The 25,071-nt window shown below is 44.3% G+C and overlaps 1 protein-coding gene across 1 annotated transcript in view; it reads left to right on the top strand.

Annotated features, from left to right (window-relative positions):
- USP43 (ubiquitin specific peptidase 43) overlaps positions 1–25,071 on the top strand; it is a 104,616-nt gene that overhangs the window by 27,360 nt on the left and 52,185 nt on the right. Inside the window, exon 2 of the mRNA XM_088468722.1 lies at positions 7,392–7,529. Coding sequence (XP_088324848.1) covers positions 7,392–7,529 — 138 coding nt within the window. The remainder of the gene's footprint in view (positions 1–7,391; positions 7,530–25,071) is intronic.

The following is a 25,071-nucleotide window of genomic DNA, read 5'->3' as shown; positions in this document are numbered from 1 at the left end:
TTCTGCAAAGAACCCGGAACACTAAAAGCTGTTACCACAATCTCCTAGTTAATGTGGAACCGAGATACAACGTTGGGTAGGTAACCCAAGCGAGTCCTCAAGACAGCCCGATCTGAATTGAATATTAGAAAGGGGGACTGACAAGACAAGGCGCTCAAGTTGGAGAGTTGATGGACTGATGCAAGGGCAAGTAAGAAGACAGTCTTTCATGTAAGCCAACGAATGTCTGCCGTATACAAGGGCTCAAGAGGAGACAACTGGAGAACCTGAAGAACCAAGGAGATATTTCATGGACTCACTGGAGGAACAAACGGCGGCTGCACGTGGAGGACACAAAGTAGGTCCAACAAACACGGTGATAAATATTTGCCGAAGAAGGTTTTCAGGCATTAAACATAGTACAGATGTCTCTACTGGAAAACCCCTGTTGACAATCCAAATAGTAATGCCTGAAATTGTCGTGATCCGACCACACCACAAATCTGAGGAAGTGCTGTTGGCTCTCAGATGGGGATGTGTAAATAGGCATCCTGTATGTCCAAATCCTCCGGTTCCATCTAGAGAATGATTGAGCAAAGAGACTCCATGCGGAATCTGTGAATTCGCAGATACCTGTTCCGTTGGGACCGATGTAGCCACCACAAGAGGGAGTGACTAACCTCCTGCGAGAGAATGATCATCTGCGCCCTGAGGTGCAGATGGTATTTGTTCTCCCTGGCCAGACCCTCCAGTTGAAGAGGACAGGAGTGAAACTGGGTATTATCCACCATGTCGAATGTGGAGACTAAGGAACCCAGGATTTGCATACAGGAGTGGATTGACACCCAACGATGACTGAGGAATGTGCGAACCTTGGATTGCAGGACCTGAATCTTGTCTGCAGGAAGTAAGACATGCTGAACTCTGGAATCCAGCAGAGTTCCAAAATGCAGCATCTCCTGAGAAGACGTCAATGTAGACTTTCGCCATTGCTCATGTGTGTAATTTGCACATTTTCACAGCTGCGTTCTGTGCCAAATCGCAGCTGCAATCACATTAGCATCCACTGCTTAATCATGCCCTGAATCCAGTAACAGATCGGATACATCAGATTCACCTGACCCCCCCCCCCCCTCATCCTTGTCACTTTGTTTGTGTACCGTAGTGTAAGCCTGTTTATAACACTGGACTGACATTGTGCTAGCTCTGAAAGACTTCATATATTGTATCTATTGTATGGATTAACAGAATTATATGAACCATATCGGCATTAAATGTTTATAACATTGTTACAGTGTTGCCTATCATCTTTAATGATTGCAAACAAAGGGCTTGATTGGACAGTAATGCATTCGCTGACGGATCGCAGTTGCTAAGGCTAATGCCTTCCAAAGCACAGCCGAGCATAGGGACACCCACTGTTGCCTTCTCAAATTCATCCGACAATGTGCAACAGTGTAAACAATGGTACCGTTGTTGCACAGCGGGCAGCCAAACAGCATGTAAGTCAAGTCTGACCTCCCTTAAACACTGCGGCTCTCCTGACACGCAGAGAGCTCTCATGCTGCACAGGAGAACGCAATGGCTAATTCATGCACGTCCATGAAATGGCATTTAAATGGTCTGACACGCCTGCTTCTTCTAATCACCTTCCCCCCCCCCCCCCCCACTGTAAACAGCCCCAAACGCTGACAACATGTCACTCACTTTGCGAGTGGTTCATCTGGGCATGCTAAATTCCATGGAGTCAAACAAAAAATGCTAATACCACACTAGGCCATGCCAGTCAGGGCTGGTGTTACTAGCCACTTCCCACAATCTGGGGTCAGATACTGTGAATCACTACTGTAATACATAGAATTTATTCATCTCTAGCACTTGACATGCTTAGAGTGCTTCATACGCTTCGGTATTTCAGCTGCCGGGATCCCACCCACCAGCAATTTAACTGCATCCCCATGAAGCATACTTGCCTACTCTCCCAGAACTTGCGGGAGGCTTCATATTTTTCGGTAGCCCCCCTTCACCCCCAGAAGAGTAGGCACTCCTCCTGCATCCCGCCCACTTCCTAGAGAAGTGGACAGACTGGGGAGGAACTTACCTGGAATAGGCAGGTCAGTGAGGAAGGGCGGGGCCTAATGATGCAATTCTATGATAATTACCCCCTATTTAAATATGCACAAATCACTGCATTTTGTGAGGGAGAGGGGCATGATAATTAAATTGTCCATCATCTCTCACCTGCTTCTCCTCTCCGGCAGAGGAAAACATCAAGGTAGGCAAATATGCCTGACTCCCAATACAAAATTATTAAATCGGCTATTTACTTAAATTATTTTTAAGTCATATGTACTATGTGTAGAAGCAGGTCCGAAACTAGGATAGTCACCCGGGGCAAGGCAGTAATTTTGCACCCCCTCCCTTCCCGTGCCTGGATTTTGTCCTTGCTCCTCTATAAGTCAGACGTCCCTGGTATAGTGACATATTATTCCACACTCCATAGTGTCCATTACACATTATGCCACACACTGTATTGCCTATTACCAAAGTGCCACTTACATATTTGCCCCTGACAACCATTTTATGCCCCACAGTAAGGCTTCTAATTACTTTTAAATTACCTGCTCATTGTCAGGGGTTTTATGCTCATTACCAGGGGTTTCATGCTCGCTGCCAAGAGTTTCCTGTTAGTTGCCAGGGGTCTCATGCTCGTTGCCAGGGGTCTCATGCTTGTTGCCAGGGATCTCATGCTTTGGGTTTCATGCTTGTTGCCAGGGGTTTCATGCTCGTTGTCAGGTGTCTCATGCTCGTTGCCAGGGGTCTCATGCTCGTTGCCAGGGGTCTCATGCTCTGGGTTTCATGCTTGTTGCCAGGTGTTTCACGCTTGTAGCAAGGGGTTCCATGCTCATTGTCAGGGGTTTTATGCTCATTGCCAGGAGTTTCACGCTCGTTGCCAGGGGTTTCACGGAAGAAGATGCAGCTTTCTGCATCTTCTCCCGGCAGCGCTTCCGGGAACGCTATGTGCTATGCGCTGGCCTAACAGACACTAGAGGTCCAGTATAACATCTATCATCTGTCTCCTCCTAGGCAGTGGCCATTTTTGGAAGGCCGTTTTCAGCAGATTCCATGCGGACGGCTAGTCCGCATGGAATCTGCAGCCCCAAGCCACCACACCCCACAAGACTACGCGCCCCCAAGCCACTGCAGGGGCTGAGAAAGCCCTTCAGCACCCCCTCAAATCCGGCGCCCGGTACACGTGCACCTCTAGCCCCTCTTTAGTTGTGGCCCTGGTTGAAGCTAGAAAGGGCGACAAGTGATGTACTTCTTTTTACACCAGAAAGACTTCCTTGTGGTCTGTACACATCTTCATATATGACCCACTCCACCTAGTAAACCACCGTTTTCTTTCCAATAATGTTCTAATTGTAGCAACCTCTGCTAAATTATTATTATTTTTTTTAATTTACTAATTGGTTCATCCCATGTTATTGGAATTTCAAAATGAATATGAAACAAAGGTTCAGACTATTGTGTCATGATAAATAGTATTTCTTATTTGTACAGCATTATAATCCAGCAGGGCAGGGGTTATTGTGTTGCATTCTGCACCTGAGTGGGAAGTGATAGCTGATAAACCGGTTTCCCTCACACAAAGGCTCTCTGTGCCACAACAGGACTGGCTAGTGTGGTTATTTTCATTACGTTGGCTGGATTCTCTTTCCCCGATACTCTGGCACATAAGCTGCCTCGGGATACCTTTGTGGTTGAGTTGAGGGAACTGGTTCATCTAGAAGGTTAATTATACAAAATAACACTGAAGTATGTATGAGTAGGAAGTGCTCAGGTCAGAGGTCATCTGTTTATATATCTGGGGCAGCCATTAGTCTGCTGCTTCTGTTTAGAAACAGCCTAGTAGTACACATATAATTAGGGAAAATTGTTCAGTCTGTAAACAACTGTAGTGGGATGTATTTTCATGGGATATTGTGTTTGCAGGTAAAATATGTCTTGTATGTAGTATTTAGCTTTGGAGGCTCCTTCCATTTGTGTAGCTTTAAAACATTACACCGCATAACAGGCCCGCAACTAATTGCTAAGTGGAGGAGCAGCCTTTTGGTAAGGAGGGGGCCAAATGTAGACATGACCTTAAAGAGGAATTGACCTATCCTTTTTATTCCCTTCAGTTCTACCATGTATCAAATATAGGGGGTACCTCCCTTGAAGTCATACCCCCCATCACCAGGTGCCAGGAGCTGTGGGGCTCAGTGAAGGACTATTCAATATGTCATAATCAGTGGCCAACAGAGAGTAGAACCAGACATTTTGTGAGCACTATCAATGTTCATTCAGTATTGACTATGTGCCAGTGACATCATTGTGGCACAGCTTGCTTTAGTAATATCACTGGTTCCTAACGCATGGCATTCTTAGGGATGTCATTTCCTAGTGAATTGCTAGGCAGAATTCTCAGTGATGTCATAGTTCCAAGTTAATGCATTGGCCACATTCTCAGTGATGTCATAGTTCTTAGTGAATGCATAGCACCATTCTCAGCGATGTCATAGTTTCTATTGAATGGATAGGCAGCATTCTCAGTTATGACATAGTTTCTAGAGAGTGGATAGGCAGTAGTCTTAGTGATGTCATAGTTTCTAGTGAAAGGATAGGCATACTTATCAACTTCTATAAATCTTCCTATGAGAATCCGAGAATCCTAAAGGGGGTAACCACGTGACAGGCGTGAGTCACTGCACCTGCTACTCGTCATTATTCAAATCTCCGAGCCACCCACTTTACTTATGAACTGGGCAGCATGCAAGAGGCTGGCCCACTCTCTTGGGAGTCCGGGAAAGCCCCTGAAATTCAGGAGTTGGTAAGTATGTACAGTATATATATTTTACACACCCATCCATAATTGTTCCAAAATACTAGAAGAGTTTGATGTAACATTTTATATAAATTATATATTATTTTAATTAAAATAATGTTTACATAAAGTCACATTTATCTGAATGTTTGAATCCATGACTGACAAAATTGCCGCTGACATAGCTGAGATGGGCACAGGGCTATTAAATACCTGAAGTGTGTTGCTATCCTTTACATATCACCTTTTTTTTAGCCTCTACTGTTCCTAAATGTTGTTGAGAGCAAGGTAAAATGAATGTTAGAGCCCATCAGTTTCCCATTGTAATTATAATAGTATCGGTAGATGAGCTGTGACCTCGTCAGGAGTGTGTATGCTTAGAGGAGTCAGGGCAGAAATATGAGGAAACTGTATTTTAGCTGCCCTCTACTGACCTGTCATTGTGGCATTTCAGGCATGCTGCTATTTAATCATTGGCACAGCAATCTGTAGCAGGGAAGTATATTTCATATATAAACAAGTTGCACAATATGAGTAGCAGAGTACGAGATTATAGTATAGAGCAGGGGTGTCCAAACTTTTTTCTTGGAGTGCAGTATTAAGAAATTGATTATGACATGAGGGCCACATTTGTTTTTCTCACAGTTAGCCTCCTAACAATTAGATAATGGTTCTTTGCTGAGAAAATCTTATTCTTAAAAAACACTAAATGTAATACAATTATTTGAAAATAAACACACTTTTAATGATTTTACTGTGATATATGTCTCAGTCCTCAGAGCCCCCTCTGTAATGCCCCCTTATTTACCTAGAGCCCCTCAGTCTTGCCCCTGTATATATGCTAGCCTCAGAGACCCCTCATACATTCCAGCCTCAGAGCCCCCTTTATATGCCTGTCCCTTTATATGCCAGTCTTAGTGCCCCCTCAGTCATGTCCCTTTATATGCCAGCCTCAGTCCCCCCCTCAGTCATGCCCCTTTATATGCCAGTCTCAGAACCCCCTCAGTCATATTCCTTTATATGCCAGCACCAGAGCTCCCTCAGTAATAGTCCTTTTTTCCAGCTTCGGAGCCCAATCAGTCATATTATTTTATATGCAAGCCTCAGAGCCCCCTCAGTCATGTTATTTTATATGCAAGCCTCAGAGCCCACTCAGTCATGTTATTATATGTGCAAGCCTCAGAGCCCCCTCAGTCATGTTATTATATATGCAAGCCCCAGAGCCCCCTCAGTCATGTTATTATATATGCAAGCCTCAGAGCCCCCTCAGTCAGCCCCTTTAAATGATCAGAGCCTGTGGGGGCATGGCTTGTCGGCCATCACAGATGTACATGTTTTCTTAGAGCTCCTAACTCAATTTATTAAGCTTTCACAACAACAAAAAAAACATATTTACTGGCAGAGCTGACATCCTGCTGGGGAGGGACTGCTACCAAGACTCCCTTACCTGCTTAATTGGCTGCTCTTATTCTGGCAGTGGGACTGCTGCTGCTTGCAGGCAGCCTTCCTGTGACATCTCAGGGCACTTGAAGCCAACTGGTGTTAGAAGGGAGTGCTGGCCCACCAGTGATGTTTCGGGCCCCGTCAAATGGGAGTTCCAGCATACACATCCTGCATCGGACTCAAGACAGACAGAGCTATCTTGAGAAATCCCGGACTGAATTGCAGCAGGGTGCGGGCCATAGTTTGGCCGCCCCTGGTGTAGAGTATATCCATAGAAGAGAAAATACATAATTATTGTTATTGCTAATTATTGAGGGGATAGTTGAATTAAAAAACATGTGGTGGTAATGTCCAAGGTATGCAGGAGGTAGACAACTCTATCCCAGAAAGAATTGGGCTCTTAACATTTTAATGCCTGCTTTTAAGTTCTTGAGGTTCTTTATGGCAGCCATTCAATAAGCTTTATTGGTACATTTGCACTGAGCAATCTCTTCAAAATGAAAAAAATTTTAAGCTGCTATACTATACGCGAGACAGTGAAGTAGTATACTTTTTATTATAGGGCCTGATTCAGCAGCATACACAATTGCACTGTATGCAACACCCGTGCAGTGTGATGCAATCGGCCCTGCGATTACGGACGCACATAGGAATCCATTGCAGAGTGATTGACAGGCCATGAGCTTTGGGGTTGGAGACGGGGGAGTGGTTGCAGAATTGCAGGCGTGTCTGTCCGTTTGAACGCCATTGCATGGGCGTGCATAAATTAGCCACCGTGATTGCATACGCAGCCTGAGTACTCACGGGGTGCCACGAGACTTGCAGCTTCTGCGACTGGTCAGACCTGTTGCAATTGTGCATGACGGGCCGATGTGCTTAGATGGTACCAATGTATACGCAGGACTGCAAGGTATTACGCATGTGAGAAAGCAGCAATGGGCGTCTCTATGCTGGCTGAGCTGTGGCAGGCATTAGCATATTTTCGAAGCTCTATTGTGTGCGATTACGCAGCTGCGGTCGCAATTGCGATCCATACTGAATCAGGCCCTTAGTGTAGAATAATTTGCACTAATCAGTGACCGTTGCTCTTTTTTTTTTTCAGAATGTTGTCGCCAAGTATGGCTCCCAGTTTCGGGGGAATTCTCAACACGATGCCTTAGAGTTTCTCCTGTGGCTGCTGGACAGAGTCCATGAAGACCTCAACTCATCTTCCTCCCAGAAATCAAAGAATTCAGCCAAGGTTGGTGCATTGCGCAGTAGATAAAGTCCTTTCCTGTTGCGGGATGCAGTAACATTTACCGCCGGACATCGCATTTGTGCTGATCGCATATGCACTAACATGTCCGATCAGTACAGCAAAGGACAGCTCTTCCGATAAGAGCTATCCTTTATGATCTGTGCCGTCTCGTGGACTTCCGGGTTTATGACCCGGAAGTCCACCTGCGCATGCGCAGAGTGCGCAGAGTGACGCAGTGGCCGCAGGGTATGCTGGGAGGAATCCGATCCCTCATAGCAGCGCAATGCGGTAGAAGCCCATAAGCTTCTATAGGGTAATGCCAGCAAAAGCGGGCGTTACCCTCCGCATCGGAGCCTGGCGGGCAGGAGAATGATGCATATGGAAAATGCGGTAAACAGGGATTTTACCGCATTTTTCGTTTACCGCATCCCGGCCTTGTTCGCCTTCAGATTTTTCATCCGTGAAATGATGTTCCATGGGGTAGTGACAGATGGGAGCTTTTCAGCTGGCTAAAAAAGTTAGAATTTTTATGCATGTTTTCTCTGAGAATTTTTCCTCTGTCAAACTCAGTAGACTAATAACGCAGTTGAAAACTTTTCAGTATTCATTTTATAAGTGGAGCTAAACCAAAGGTTGTGGACTGGTTATATCAATAGTAAAATGCGGTCGATGGCCGGGCATGCGCAATAGAACTCACGGGTCATAAACCTGGATGTCCTCATAGCGCAAAGGACAGCTCTTATCGGAAATGCTGTCCTCTGTGTAAATCTTCTCAATTACTCATGCATACGGCGTTAATAAACACAGCTATGCATGCGATAAGTGGCGGGATATATCTCATAGAATATGCTATACATGATACATCCTGCCCTATATGTTAAATACATGGCATTACTGAAAACAAAAACTCTAATGCAACTATTAAAAGTGATGTGAGACAACTACAGAAAAATGTGCATTTATTTTAATATAACTAAACACTACTGCTATCTGCAGATAACATGAAATAATCCACACTCCTATAATATTCCAGCCTAGCAAACCCCTCTTTCCAGGAGTGAAGCTAGACTTTATATCACCCGAGGCAAAGACTCAGCACTGTCCCTCTCTACCCTGTAGATTTTAGTCACCATTGGCTTGCTTTAATACAGACATCAACATTGTAAAGACTGAAATGTTTTTAAGATGAGGGCAAAACCCATTACATTAAGGTGCCAGCACCAGCTGCATTTATTTTGTAATTCTGGGGTGTCATTAAGTTTTTAAATGGAGCTAGCAAACTTCACTGTCTCGAAACTCAAAAGTATTGGTGCCTGTACTACACTACCTCACCCACCACAGAGCATCATAGTGACCGCCATATAATGCAGAGAGCATCAGTGACAACCATATAATGCAGAGAGCATCAGTGACAACCATATAATGCAGAGAGCATTGTTGACCACCATATAATACAAAGAGTATCAGTGACTACCATATAATACAGAGAGCATTAGTGACCACCATATAATACAGAGAGCATCAGTGACTACCATAAAATACAGAGAGCATCAGTGACCACCATATAATAAAGAGAGCACTAGTGACCACTATATAATCAGAGAGCATCAGTAACCACCTTTTGGATACAGAGGTATCACTGACCGCCAAAAAACAATAACTACTTCAGCATCATTGTAACACCCCCATTTAATATAATTAACCACTTTATAATAATTATCTCTATAATCCTCATTATTTATTAGCCCCAACATCATGAAATAATTTCATTCATGTACAGTACCTCCCTCAGTCTCATAAAAAAAAATCATGTTAATTAACCTAATAAAGCATTGACTCCTTACCCCCTTATTCTTACTACCATAAGCTATTCCCACCCCCCATAAATCTTAACAACTCACCTGATGGATATATCATGCATTCCTCTTGATGCAGCCAGAGTTCAGAGCAGGGAAGGTTTTAAGAGAGGAGGGGGCCCTGTGCAGTCTGTTAGGACCCCTTTTCTCTCCATGGTGCAGTTGTGAGTAGACTCACTGTTCCAGAGCCTACTGTGCAGGTCTCCAGGAACAAAGCATTCGCACCATGTTTACTGTGAGTTCATGCGCAAATCTCTGAGAAAATAGTGGCTGCATCATTTTCCTGGTGATTTGTGCAGCACTGGATAGGTTAGTATAATATATGGGTGTATGGCATGTGATGCACCCTTTACAGATAGTTACGCCACTGGTTAGGAAGCAGCAGCACAGCAGGTCCTGTCGAGACTGAGTATGGGGGAGGGGCTCAGCAGATGAGTGAGCGACCTATTGTTGCAACATACGACTCCTGGGAGGGGATTACCATATACCCTCCTCCACGCTTCCCCCTCAATCTACAGAGTGGAGTTGTCATCCATCCTACCTGGGAGCAGGATGATCGCAGTTCCAGCTCCCTGTTTGTGCACCCCTCTCAGTCACTCAGGGCATGTGAGCCAAAAAACATGGTTGTCTGGGACTTTACATTTCATAATTTCTAAATGTGGAGATCACACCTTTCCAGAATTGATTAGAGTTCAAGTGACTGTGCCACATCATCACCAGTGGTATTCAAACACCGCTGATGCCATCTCAGGATTCCCGCAGGAAAAAATGCATTATTATTATCATTATCAATCATTGTTATTATTAGTTTCATTTTTCTCTATTTTTTATTTTTATTTAAATGGAACTGGAAGCCCCAGAGTCTGGGGCTTCCAGTTCCATTGCAGACGTGGTAGCTGATAAGTCGGCGCGGGTATGCACTCTCTTACACCTAACTGCATTTTATATCCCAGGCAGAATTAGTTAAGACAATACATCCCTATTTTTCATCTTACCAGTATGTGGTATTATTTATGTGGTTTTATTTTTCTCCCAATTAGAATCAACAAGGAAAGCAGAAGCTTTAGAGGGCTGTGATTAGAGTTACTATTTTTATGCAAATATCATTTTTATTACCTGAATATTTAGATGTTTTCAAAAATGATTGTGCACAGAGCAGCATATTTGAAACTGCAGATTTGTACATTAGCTACAAACAGTATTTAGCTACATATGTCACCAGATATTGTTACATATTTAGCAACTACATAAAAATCCTCTCTCTAATTGTTATCGTTAAATGGTCCATGAGTTGAGATGTTCGTCACAGTTAACCTGGTCCCCTTCCCATCTATTTATCCACTGCCCCACCAATCTGCCCTTTGTAGAGGGGGCATTTGCCCATCACAACTCCATCTGTGTCACAAGCTGACATGTGTCACACATCAAAGACTGCGCAGTACAGTTCAGCATAAACCTGCGCTGTGACAGAAGGATCCTAATACCTCCTGCTGTTTCCCTGGCTGATAATCAGAGAACCGTATCACAATGAACATAAATACTGACTTCAAAGAAGTTATGCTCCATGGTGGGTTTAACCCATTCACAGCTAAGCCTCTATAAGGCTGTGTCTGACCCTGGTCCTTGGGTCCTGCTAACAGAGCAAATTTTCCAGGACCTACCTGAAATACCAACGCTAGCTTAAATATTGATTCAAAATTGCTTAACTCTGAATTTACTTAGATACACAAACTGGGATACACTGAAATCGACACTATTAATTGAGAAACACAACATTACACTCCTCAGATAGTCGAAAGGTCCTGCTCCTTCTCCTTCTTGTTTAATTCATTCTAAATCTTAAATCACCATTTTTTTCCTGGCCTTCCAATGCCTGGAATCGCCAAATCCTAATCTTCCCTTAATTATACATTGTGTTGATCTGAATCCATCCTAACTGACTCCTCCAAATCCATTCAGGCAAATCTTCTAATTAGTCAGGAAAATAGAGGCCAGACAGGTTTGTAAAAGTCTATTCATGAGAGGGGGTTGTTCCCTACTTTATATTCGCAAGAGGAAGCTAAGGAGCCATGATGCCAATGTATGCCAGCCTTTAAGAATATTCTTTCACTATTAAATTGTTGGCCAGCATTTTACTGGATCATTACCTGCTGTGTTATAGAAACATATATCAAAATGTAAAAGCATGTAGAGGTGGCTTGGCCATCTGGTGTTTCTCCAACTATTGAGTAACCATAGACCTGGCAATCTCTACAATCTTCTTGATCAGAGGTTCCCAATATATTGCAAGCTTGCTCGTGTGAACCTGTCACAGTCCTAGCAATCCCAGTAGTATCACAGCTGTTGTGGAACTATTAGTACCAGCAATCTCTGCCAACTTCTAAATCATAGGTATTTAAAACTACAATTCCCAGCAAGCTCTGCCAGCTTTTGTAAAAGCATTTTGTGCTGGTGTGGACCATTTCTTACTCTTCAAATTTTGTCACGCTGCAAATCACTTTCAGAGCCTGCCAACTTCTAGTTCAGAGACTGATAACCTCTCCAGCTCTATCCTAACGAATAGACCTTGCAGGCCTCGTCAGCCTCTAGATCAGAGGTAGGCAACTAGAAGTCCCAGCATGGTAAAGATTGGTCAGGAATTTGAAATATGGTGTTCACAGCTCAATCCAACTCCAAATCACTGGTATTATGCATGTTATGTGTAATGGCACTATCGTTAGTCTATTTTCATTTTTAAATGATCATCAGTAATACCCCTCTGACTACTGTACATTACAGAAATATGGTCTATTACACTGAGTGGGCTGAAATTTATTTAGGTTGCTGTACTAAAACTTATTTAAAAAAAAAATCATCATGCATCAGGATAAAAGCTTCAGTCCAGCATCAGGCTGTGAAACGGGCAGCAAGTCTCTGCGGGCTGCCAGTTAGACGTCCTTGCTGTAGAGATGCGAAAAGCTGCTTAACACTTTACCTTGACATATGGTGTGGTTGCAATGCAAAGCATGTGCTTGCACCCTGCTTGGCTACGCAGTGGTTAACACTTAAAAATATAGCTTAAATTATTTAATGTTCTGTTGTGTTCTTCCTGGGAGCTGGCCATACACCAGGGAGCTAGGCTTACACACAATTATTCTGCCTTGATAACTTTGGAGTTATTAAATCTGGCATATCGCTCTCCTTGCTATCCTGTATACCATCTCCTGTTTCTTTTCTGCTTTGTATTTTTGCTTTACATTCTGTTTTGTATTGAGGGACATGTGTAAAGACATGGGCTGATTCAGTAGTAACATGTCTCTGTCTGGTGCCACATATCACACACGATCAGTCTGCTCGCTAAAGTGCCTGTCATTGTCAGATTCTGGTAGATTTAACTATATAAACAGACAGTGGGACACACTGTAGTGAGTAGACTGTTTGATTGCTGTCAGATACAGTATGACTTTAGCAAGCAGATTGAGTCCCGTCAATTTTTCTATAGAAATCTACTTGTAAAGGTGCCCATACACGGTGTGTTATGCACCAGGCAACGCGACGGGGGATCCAACGGCTGACATATCAGGTGGTCCCCACACACGGTGCGATCAGGAGGCCGACCGCCCGATATGCCAGCACCCCCCTCCCCCACACGCATAGCGCTGCATGGGATCGCACATCGCATCCCCAGATCAAATGAACCTGCAGTAAGATCTGGAGGTGCGATGTACGACCCCACGGGAGTGTGCTCTGTCCAATATCGTCGGATCGGCTGCTTTATCGCACCGTGTATGGGCACCGTAAAAGTGTCTGCAATTGTATATTCTTAATGTAATCAGCTAAAGCCAGCCAGCTGGTATAGGGTCTATTGCAGAGTTGAACACAAGTCAGCAGTAATGGGCTCCCGCATTGCGTTCACGGAACTAAATTAGTATATTCGCCTATAGGTAGAGTTGTATTCACACTACGGCCAGGATCCATGGGCATAGCTATAGTGGGTACAGGCAGTGCCATTGCTATGGGGCCCAGAGGTTTATGGGGCCACCTCTGTGGCCGGACTCAACTGGACCCAGGTCATAAAGTTGCCTGCCAGGTTCCTTTAATTGCCTGCTAAGCACTGTGTGGCATAATGTGAACTGGGGGAACTGTGTAGCATGTGTTCTGGAGTCAGTAGAATGTGGCATATTGTTGACTTTGGGCACTACAATGTGACATGACATAATATGAACTGGGGGCAGTGTGTGCTATAATGTGAACTAGGGCACTACTAAGGGGCATAAAATGAACTAGGGCACTACTATGGGGCATCAAAAGAACAACTGCTGTGGAGAGAGGTGTTTCTCTAGAAGGGGGAAGGGGTCTCTTCCAAATGTTGCTATGGGACCCACATAGTTCTATCTACGCCCCTGCCGTTACTTGTATGCTTGGTTTCATTGCCATCATCATTATCAGTATGTGCTTCCACCAGTCCTATTTCTAGTACAAAAGATCTGGAAATCGGAATAACTACTCGTGTGCACAACTCTGCATTGCTCCAGGGTAACTTCAGGTCAAAACCGTGGGAACAGCTTTGTAAAGTTTAAGGCAATGTTAAAGATAAAAAAGTAGATTCCCCCACTCCCAGCCTATTTTAGTGTTACAGATGCTTAGCACAGCCTGGTTCTTTTTTATTTTGGAAGGGAAGGGGGGGGGGGGGGTTATATGTATCATTGTGGATTACTTCAGAACAACTGGACCAGATAACTATAGAATAAAAAATGACTTAAAGTAAACTTGTGTTTCAGTTTTCATAAAAAAAAGTTTTCTCTTAATGTGTGTCTTTGTTTTTACTTTTATTTTTCCTTGGTACAAGGGCAAGTTGGTACTTTTGGTTCTCCAGGTGCCAGTTTGCGCTGTCAGACTTTTTTTGGCAACTAGGTCATGCTGGGACTTGTAGTTCATCAAAGACAAAATGTGTTTCTTCTTTCTATTATAAACCATTTACTACCTCTGCACCCAAAGCCCCAGGGTTCTAGAGAGAAGCCCTGGTGCTATTGGCACCAGGGCTAATTATAATCATTTGGGGGTCTGGATGCATTTTGAGAGACTGACTTTACTGGGGAAACCAGCCAAGGGCATATTAAGTGAGGAGGGGGCCTGTGTGCAGTCTCCATCTGAGTCCTCTCTTCTCTAGCCAGCGGCACAAGTAGGTAGACTCTGGTGCTGTGCCACAGTCTATTGCGCATGCTCAGGTCTCCAGGAAGATGGTGTGGTAGACATTTTTCCAGCGTGTTTATGCTGCACACTCGCAGATTGCCGAGAAAATGGCGCAGTATCGGATCACTCTGCTTGAACATCTGTCACCTAAGTAACCATAAGACACTGGCTTCAACAAGCTCAGAAAATGGAGCCGACGCTCCCGTTTTCTGGGGCGTTGCCTGACGCTGTCCCTGCTCTGCTCCCTAATGGCCGCAGCTTAATGTGTCCGGGCACTGCGAGCGAGCTCACAGAAATGTCATCATTCAATAATTGCATTATGTTACCCTGCCCCTGGACATAAGGCTGCAATTCAGGGCATTACGTTGCAAGGGGCAGCGCTGTAGAGAACCTTGCCGGACCCCGGTAATGGCAAAGGGGACATGGCCTATTGTAAGGAGGTGTGGCCATGTCGCCTAAAAAAAAAACAACAACAAGCAGTATCTGCTCGCTCCACAGGGGAGGCGGTGTTGTGCCTCTCAACTAGGTGCAGATCCAGCAGGGGGGGGGGGGGGTGATCAGTGCAATCGCTCTCCCCCCTGTACCCCTGCCCTGCTACCAATGACAGGACTAGCAGGGAGGTGGAGTGGGGCAGCAGACCCTGGCCTCTGTTTGGACCCTCCAACAAGCCTGGGCCCGAGTAGTCAGCACCTGCTCCCCCCACTCTCTGCGCCCATGCATGGGAGTGGGACCATGATGTGATTTACGGCTAAATGCATAATTATGCCCAATCTACTTCATTAGAGGGCAAAGTAGGATGTGGCAGGATTCTTTACTCTCTCAGGTGTCCATGGAACCCCAAATTCAAGAATCTCCCAGAGATTTCCGAAGAGTAAGCAAATATGTTACAAGTCAGAGATTTTAGTGGGTCCTAGTTAGTCCTAGTTAGCATTGTTTCTTTCATACTCACAATGAATTGTGGTTATCCAAAAACTATGGTCTATAACCACCCCCAGGGCATGAAATGACTCTGCATCCTCTGTCTGGTAGATCATAGCTATGTAACTATGGGTCAGTGTTCATAGTGGGATACATGTATCTGTTTATGAGCTCCCTTGACAGTTGATTGCTAGATATGTAATATATTCTATTGAGAATTGCATTTTTTGGTGTTCCAAAATAACAGTTCACTGATGGTTTAGGGCAGGGGTGGCCATACTTATGGACTTGGTGATCTAGTTTTAAAGCTAAAAAATCTTTAGTGATCTACCGAGCCCGAAAAGGGGACGTGACCTCGCAGCAAGGGATGACACACAGTAGTGCAACCTATACACTATGCCCACAGTAGTGCCCCTTACGCAATGTCTAATCTAATAGTGCCCCTTATGCAATGCCCCTAGTAGTGCCTCTTATGCAATGCCCCCAGTACTTCCCCTTATGCAATGTCCCCAGTAGCAGTGCCCCTTGTGCAATGTCCCCAGTAGTAGTACCCCTTATGCAGTGCCCACTGTAGTAGTGCCCCTTACGCAGTGCCCCCAGTGGTGTTCCCTATGCAGTGCCCCCAGTAATGCCCCTTATACAGTGCTCCCAGTAGTGCTTCTTATACAGTGCCCAGTGTTGTGCCCCTTATACAGTGCCCCCAGTAGAGCCCTTTATAGAGACTGTGACATATAATGGACTTAATACATTTGAATGGAAAGCTACAGTAGGTTCTGTTTATGGGATTATGTTTATGGGATGTAGTTATGATTCTGGCGGTTGGTATGCCGATGCTCAGAATACTGACGCCAGAATCTCGACCTCCGACATCCCGACGGTAAGTATTAGGGTTAGGTTTAGGTGTTAGGCACTAGGGGGAGGGGTATGCTGAGGCTGCGGGTGGGAAGAGGGGTTATTTAGGGTTAGGCTGCAGGGGAGAGGTTTAGGGTTAGGCTGCAAGGGGGAGGGTTAGTGTTAGGCTGCAGGGGGTTTAGGGTTAGGGGTTAGGATTAGGGTATTTACCTAGTTGGTTCGGGATTCTGACTGTCGGGATGCCACTGTCAGTACTGTGACTGCTGGCATCCCGACTGCCAGGATACCGTACCCAACCCCTGTTTATATTGGGTAATGGTATAAAGACAGACTACTATAGTCTATCCTGAGCTTTACAGATTGAAAAGGGTCTGACGTTTCAGCAGCAAGCAGTAAAATGGCAGACTGGTAGGTGTGATCAGTCTGTCACCCCATTCATAGTCTGTTACAAGTTCCATTCACTGGCAGAATAATGCTGTGTAGACATGGAAGGTCTACCCCAGTGAATAGAGGGCTTCCAGCTTAGTAGCTGACACTGTTCCTGGCGTCACACTAAGCTCTGCAGCCTGACACACAGTAAGTAATTCTATCACATACTGCATCTGCATGTCATTGTTTTCAGGCGTGTTTTGTCACAACCATTACTTGTATTGCCTATATGTATGTAAAACATCCTTGGAGCAACCCTGCCCCAGATTCTCTTTATAAACATTGAAGCATTGGTTCAAATAAGCTATAGACCATTTTTATATACAGTGTGTATGTATATATATATATATATATATATATATAAAAAATAATCATACATGCTCTGTATATTTTAAATATATACAGGATTATGCTATATATATATATATATATATATATATATATATATATATACATACATATACATGCATACATACACACTTGTATATTTAAGCACAAATATATATAAGAAAATGCTTTCTCTAGATTTTTAATATATACACACACACCTCAGCCTGCAATGCAAGTGCATTATACCTAATATTTCAGCAGCAGCAGCCAGGCTGGCAATAAGCAAGACTGACACCTCACCTCAAGAGGCTCAGTCACCATTCCGTGCTTAGAGCAACTTCATGGGGCTTCCTAGGACTCCTGTGCTGCTGCTGCTTCCTTCAGGGCGGCGCGCCGATGTCTGGGTGGCACCTTGGTGATGTCACACGTCCTGACATCACGTGGTGACACAGAGGAGGCGCGGGTCACTGCGTGTGCAGTGGACGCCGCCATGTTTATTGAATTTATGTCCCCAGCAGTTTCTTTATCTGTCGGTGCCGCGGCTGGGAGCGGGGAAAGGGGTCGCGGCTTGCGGCCGGGGTGTGTGGCCTAAGACGTCCACTGACAGTGACAGGCTGCTGCAGCAGGAGATTTTTTTTCCTGTGTACAGCAGCAGAATAACACAGCAGTTGTTGTGGGCCTATTCTGATGGGAGGCCTGGAGCTGCAGCTCCATCCGGCCCATTGTTAATAAGGCCCTGCTTGAGCCAGGTTCCAACATCCAAACACTGTACTCGGGTGTTTTATGAAGAGTCGATTTTCAGAATGTCGACAGTTTCTGAATGTCAACAGTCTAAGGGAGTGATTCAATTGGCATGTGGTTTAGTGAGGTAAAAAACCTTGCATCCCTCACGCCCAATTTTGGATTACCGCAGGTATGCACGGCCCCCGATACCTGCTGTGTCCAATGAAAAATAATTGGTAGCAGGATTTTCAGAGCTGAAAACCAGCGGCGCGTAAAAAATTAAATAAAACAACTGATACCTGTCCGGGGGGGAGGGTGCCACCGGGGTCCCAGAGCTAGTCCTGCTGATCTTTCCTAAAATGAATGATATATGCTATAGTGGGCAGGGAAAAGTCCACCTGTCCAGACAAAGCTACGGTTTACTGTTACCGCTGTGAGCATTTATCAAACACTATTAAATGTTCATGTACTCACAGACAAGTGCAGCATTCTCAGTAGACTGCAGAACTTACACTTGCAATACAGACACATTGAGGTCTTAATCTATGGGCCTTGTTTTAATATTGAACTGTGATAGAGTTTGCTTGCCTGGAGCATAAACATGTTGTTGGCTTATGAATTGTTAATACTGTTTTTGCCGTTGAATGCTAACTTTACTGGTAACTGCAGGCAGCTGGAAGTGACAGTTGAAGTAAACCTGTCACTTACACATGGTGCAGGCAGCCATTTTGGGACTGATCCAGTAGTCATGAAAATACAGCCTATAAATTTACTTGAGAGACATAATGTTGTCATTGCATATTCATCACAGTGTAATGCCGCGTATCCACTACCCGATAACATAGAGCGATTGCACGATTACGACATCGTAATCGTGCAATCGTTCAGTAATCGTGCACACATCGGGCACACATTGGGGATGTAAATGTCGGAAACGACCAGCGATGTGCGCTCCCGCTGGTCGTTTCCGACATCAATCATCGGCCGAACATGCTGGTCAACCTGACGATGACGTCAGGTTGAGCATGTCAGGGGATGATTGATGTGCCTACACTGAATGACTGAACGCTCAGTGTAGGCACAGCACAGACTGTGAAACGACTGCACAATTACAATGTTGTAATCGTGCAGTCGTTTTATGTTTGCTAGTGGATGTGCCCCATAACACTTCCTTTATCCATACTTGCTGATTTTAAAAAAGCCCTTCCCCCCTGGGAAAGTCCAGAAGGGACATATGTGTCTGAGGTGTGGGGGTACATCATGTCTCATCATGCCCCTGCTGCAGGTTCAAAGCCATGATTTGTGGCATTTTACAGTGGGTGTGTGTGTGTGTGTGGCCACTGGTGGGGGAGGTATGATGAAGCGATTCAGGGGCCCATTTATTATCAACGAGTTTTATCATATGCAATGAGTTTTAAAACTCGTTGCATATGATAAATGGTGCTCAGCTCCCAACTGTAATTTTTCAAATAGATGACAGGAGCTGATTGGCTGTAGCACCATTATCATACACAATTACTTTTTAAACTCGTTGCATATGATAAATGGTGCTCAGCTCCCAACTGTCATTTTTCAAATAGATGACAGGAGCTGATTGGCTGTAGCACCATTATCATACACAATTACTTTTTAAACTCGTTGCATATGATTAAACTCGTTGATAAAATCATCAAACTTTCAGGCTGTCCACTTCACTCAGGAAGTTGGTGGCATGTGGGACACTCTTCGCGAGGCCGGGAGAGCATCCTGATTCAGGATTCTTCTGGACATTATGGAAGAGTTGCCTACTATACCTTTATCTAATTTATTCACAAAGAATCGATGAACTGCATTCTCAAAATTTTGGTTTAGCTCAAAAAATATCTGCCTCTACACAGGCCCAGCAGTACAATTAGGCAGCTGCCTAGGGCGCCAGGACCTGGTGGCAGCACTGAGTATGGCTAGCAAAAAAGTTAAGGGTGGGGTCAAGGAGTTAAAAATTAGTGATGTTGCACTTGGATTACCTGTAATAATAAAAGTAACCAATTTTGTTTTTAATTTAAAATAAAAATATATACAAATCTACACATATATTTATTTGTATTACTTTATTTTCTATATTTGAATTTTTATTGAATCTGCACCTGGAAGTCCAAATCTAGGCTACCAGAGCAGTGCGCCTGTCACGCAAGTGCATAATAGTCTTTGACTGGTCGACTATGCAGTAAGTTGCTGCTTACTGTTGCCAGCCAGTATCGCCCGGGCGCTGAGCATCGCTCAGCTGTGCCAGCGATTCATTTATTTATTTTTATTGTACAGGCCACAAAATTATTTTGGAAAAACACATAAATTTTTTTGTTCAGGCTTATTTTATAAATAGACCACTCTTTAAGCGCATACATCTACATTATATGCAACATTTTTTTTTGTATATTTTTATATAGATAACATAGGATGGTGATAGTGTGATACCCCCAGTCTTAGGACTATCACTAATAGATGCCTACTAATGTAGAACCCCCATATATGTATCCATGTGTTTTTAGGGTACTATTTAATTGTGTTTCCTTGCATATATATTTTAAATAGGCGCTTACATGCTCTTATAAGTTAGCCAAAATGTCTATACACCCCCCCTCCCCACCGAGCTTGTGGACTAGCCCCTGCTGTAGACTAATCATAATGAAGGGGCACAAGGCTAGGACTCCTCCACCGGACTTTACAGGGGAGCCCGGTTTGCCCTCCTGTAGTGAGTTATGGCCAGTGACTATATTATGACGCGCGCCCAGCGGGAATACAGCCGGCGCGTGCATCAGGATCTGGACGGAGGAGATAAGAGGAGCTGTCCAGTTGACCGTTGGGCAGTCCTGAGGCGGCAGAGTGTGGTGCAGGGTCCGGGCGCACTTACCTTGAAGACCCGTGGAGATCGTCAATGGGAGCTGTGCTGCTGGTCCGCTGTCCGGGATGCAGCCATCGGCGGTGCTGAGAGAAGTGCTGTGCCTACTGGGAGAGGAGGCGGGCCAGTGGGACACGAAGGCGGGTTGTGGGAGGCAAGAGGTGTCGGAGACTTACTCAGAGGAAGGAGGTGTGCCGGAGTGGAGACTCCCCAAGGGATACCTCCAATCGCATGTAAAAGCTGCCAGAGAGGTCTGTAAAGTAAAAAGCACATAACGTCATCCCATATTAGAGTGGCGCTACCCTGTGGCCAGGTTAACTGAACATTTAGTTACAAGTAGGGACAGCTACTGTGCCAGTGAGCTTCAGTTGTAATAACTTCCATGGATAATTACTTCAGGCAGTAATAGAATGATAGACAGAATAGAGACTGTGGGGGTCATTCAGACCCGCTCGCGAGCGGCAGGATGCTCGCAAGCGGGTCGATGTTCCCCACTGCGCATGCGCACGACGGAGGGAGCTCCGTCGTGCGCATGCGTGAGACCTGGCGAGCGACGGGCTCACCATCGCTCCGGGTCTCGCACCAAAGGGGGCGTGCTGTCGATGTTGATTGACAGCACGCCCCCTTTGGTGGGCGTGCCTGCCAGACGGAGGCGTTCCCATGGGAACGCCTACCGTCTCAAGCCGGCCCCATGTCAGTGGGAGTGATTTTGGCTCTGATAGAGCCAAAATCACTCCAGGGCTTGCGGCAGCAAGACCCTACCGCAGGGTCTCCGTCGCAAGCCCGATGGTCGTGATGGTCAAGACCATCGCGACCATCATCATGGACGCTCGCTATAGCTGTGGGTGGTAACCCACAGCTATGCGAGCGTCCATGAGGACGCTCCAAAAAAAGGTAGGAGGGCCCTGATTCAGAGTGAGCGCTCTGGTCAGAGCGTTCAGCTCTGAATCAGGCCCTGTGACCCTCAGCTGCCTGCATTAGACTCAGCACCCAGTCAAGGATACCCTCCATCTGTGTGGGCAGTGTATAAGCTCCATAGCTCTGTCAGTCAACCAAAACCTGATTATCCTCTTAAATAAAAGTACCAGCAAATTGCAGAAGAGTTGCAGTGTTAAAAATCAGGGACTATTTCCTAGAGATAACTACGATTCTGAACAGGAGATTAAAATACAATTACCGGTCACTGGTTAGTTGCATTGCACCATATCCTACCGTCACGGTCACTCGCTACCAACATAATAGTGACAGTATACTGTAGCTGCCCCTGCAGTTCAGGAAGCCATTTCAGGAAAAGCAGCTAATGTACATGAGAGAGTGTCGGTTCTCTGCACTTACCCACCGCCAGCGCCTATGAATTGCGATACTGTAACAAATACTAATTATAGTCTGCCTAGACAGTACATCCTTACTGAACTCATCAAACCAGTACCAGCGCCGTAATATTGCAACAGTATTGACAGGGTAAAACAGAATTTACCAGTGCTTTGTAAAACAAGCAGTCTTAAGAGGAGAGACAGGAAAGTGCAGCAGATACAATAACAGGGACCTAATAAGTTTATTGAGGCAAGTCATCTGTGTTTCTCATGAGATACTAGACTCAAATAAACAACGATTGTGCACCACCATTAAAGTAATAGCTGGCCAGCATTTAATGAACTTAATTGATATTGTGGCTGTTTTAGTTATTTAAGATAAGTTGCAGGATAATGCTATATTGTCTATAAACTGTTATTTTGCTAACCTTGATTCATGTTTTAGGAATGGTCATCAGGTGACTCATTAGTCAGCAGCGTTCCAATTCAATTGTTATATGTGTACTTACCTGCAAATATATTTCTGTATTTCCATGTTACAAAGTATTGCGATTTGTTTCATTGCCTATACGGTTAGCTTAACTATTGTGAAGGCAAATTAAGTACCACAAACTTGTTGACACCTTTAGGTCAATTTATTGTGTGAGAACTTGGTTTTCCTAATCTCTTTTGGGAAAGCACATCGTGAAGGAAAAGTTTGTGAGTGCTACCTACTCCATCAGTGGTAAGAAATCCACACCTTACTTCACAATTCAATCCTAGTGGTCAAGGTAGCATAATTTTATCTTTATAAAGTTTTTTTTTTTCAATTGCAGTTTAACAAATTCCCATGTTTTAAACAATCGGGTATTTTTGTGGGGGTTTTTTGCGTGGTCTTAGAAAAATATAAGGTAATTGACAGCCCCCTTGTTAATACATTTGCACAAGTTTTGGAGTGTAAAAGCTCCTTATTGATTTCAGATGCTGAGGCAAATTGCTGAGGCAAATTGTTTTGCTAATACTATCATTGCTCGAATTTGTTCAGTGTAGCCCCCGATGGTGCATCAGTTATACAGAGATACATTTAATACGCCACTTCTCCAGTCTACAGTTGTCCCACATCTAGTCCACTGCTAGTGGTTGGTAGCTTTAGATACTGAAAAAGGTTTTGATCCAGTTGAGTGTGACCATTGGAGTATATGTAGAGGGCATGGGAGATTTGGGTTTGGGGTCTTATTCTGGAATGGATCAAGCTTTAAATAAAGCTCCATGCTGGTGTATATGCATGAGTGGGGTTGTGTCAGAGGACTATTTGCTATGTAAAGTTATAAAAAAACGCTGCCTGTTGTCCATGTTCCTATTCACGTTTTCAGCAGAACCATTGGCCATTTCAGTATTGTCAAGCTTCTAGGATGTGGGATGGAAGTTGGTGAATTAGAGGAATACTTTTCTTTGTATACAGATAACCGAGTATCTGGAACATTTGAATAAGTACCTAGAAGCACCACTTCACACTATGGCCTGAACATCTGCTGGTCAATATCTGTTCTTTTTCTGTTATACTCCAAATGGGATTACTTCACATTCCTACCTACAAGTAGTTCAGTCTCTTTAATACCTAGACATCGTTTTTCAGAAAGACCCCAAACAATTTATAGCGATCGATAAACTGGTGTGCAAACAGCAATAATAGGCAGAACAAATAACTCTTTCTGCCTACATTTTATATATATTAATGTCCTTTTGTGCCTCATGCAAATGTATATATTCTCTGCTCTTATAGAGATCATCTAGTCTTTGCTTAGCAACAGATACTCTCAGAGCAGTGGAAAAGAGATGTCTGACTAGAGTTCTACTGTGTAGCAGCTGAATTAATGCACGCATTCTGGTGATGTCTCCGGACCCTTCTTGAGTTAAAAGGGTAAAAGCCGAATCCATAGTACAGTAAAACACTAAATTTGCACACACAGATATTTCTGTACTAAAAATCCATAAATCCATAAAACAGTGGATCCATACTAATGATATAAAATAATGTAAATTTATACTAAATATACAGGAAAAGCTGTATGAACACTAAATATACAGAAAAAGAATAATACAATAAATTAACACACACACAGGATAGCCCATAAGATTTATAGGTCCCCCTACAAAGTTTGTTTTGTGGCCCTCCTTATTTATGGATATGTCCACCAAAAAATATGGACACAGAGGTACCGTATACTATTATTGAATGGAATAAGTAAACATATTCTTGAATCCAAATGTATATGGATTGGACAGAAAGGTGACACCAAGGTCCAGTATTGCAGCTACCTGTGACAATAACAGAGCAGCAGGGACTTGTGAGAGGAGGAGTGATAAGGGAAGGAGGAGAAGGGGAGCACAGTAATACAGGGGGTGGTCCCAGGGGAGGGAAGAAGTGGATCCATCAGGGCCAGCCCCTAATTTTCCGTGGTCCTATCTGATGCCGCCACTCCGTACCCCCCTGCACACACACCTTTAACTGGTACATGACTGGAACTTGTTTAGAACATCATTTCTATTAAGAAAACAAAAAAAAACACAATTGTGAATGGCAAATGGACACCTAACAGATGTCATCTGTATGGACTGCACTAAATTCACAACCACACCCAGTTGCTGGATCAACACCCACGCCCATATCTTGCCATACGAAGTATACAGAGAAAGCAGAATCCACACTAAGGGCCTGATTCAGAATATATTGCAATTGTAACCGCATATGCAGATCGACCGATGGTGCGTACTGCGTATGTACTACAGTGCATGTGCACAGGACAGGATTACGATTGCACAGCGATTACGCATGCAGACAGTAATCCATTGCAGAGTGAGAAATGGGACGTCAGCATTTGTGGATGGTGACGGGGGAGTGGTCGGAGAAACACAGGCGTGCATAAATTAGCCACTGCAACGGCATACGCAGCTTGTGTACACATGACGAGACTTGTAATTTCTTAGACAGGTCAGGGCTGCTGTAATTATGCGTGACGGGACGATGTACCTCGATGTTACTGATGTCTTACGGATGTGAGAATGCTGTATAGGATGTCTCTATGCTGGCTGAGCAT

The sequence above is a fragment of the Taudactylus pleione genome, unplaced genomic scaffold (genome assembly GCF_031769625.1).
Source record: "Taudactylus pleione unplaced genomic scaffold, aTauple2 ptg000012l, whole genome shotgun sequence".
NCBI lineage: Eukaryota > Metazoa > Chordata > Amphibia > Anura > Myobatrachidae > Taudactylus > Taudactylus pleione.
Note: the sequence above shows the minus strand (reverse complement) of the source record. Positions and strands in the feature narration are given on the sequence as shown.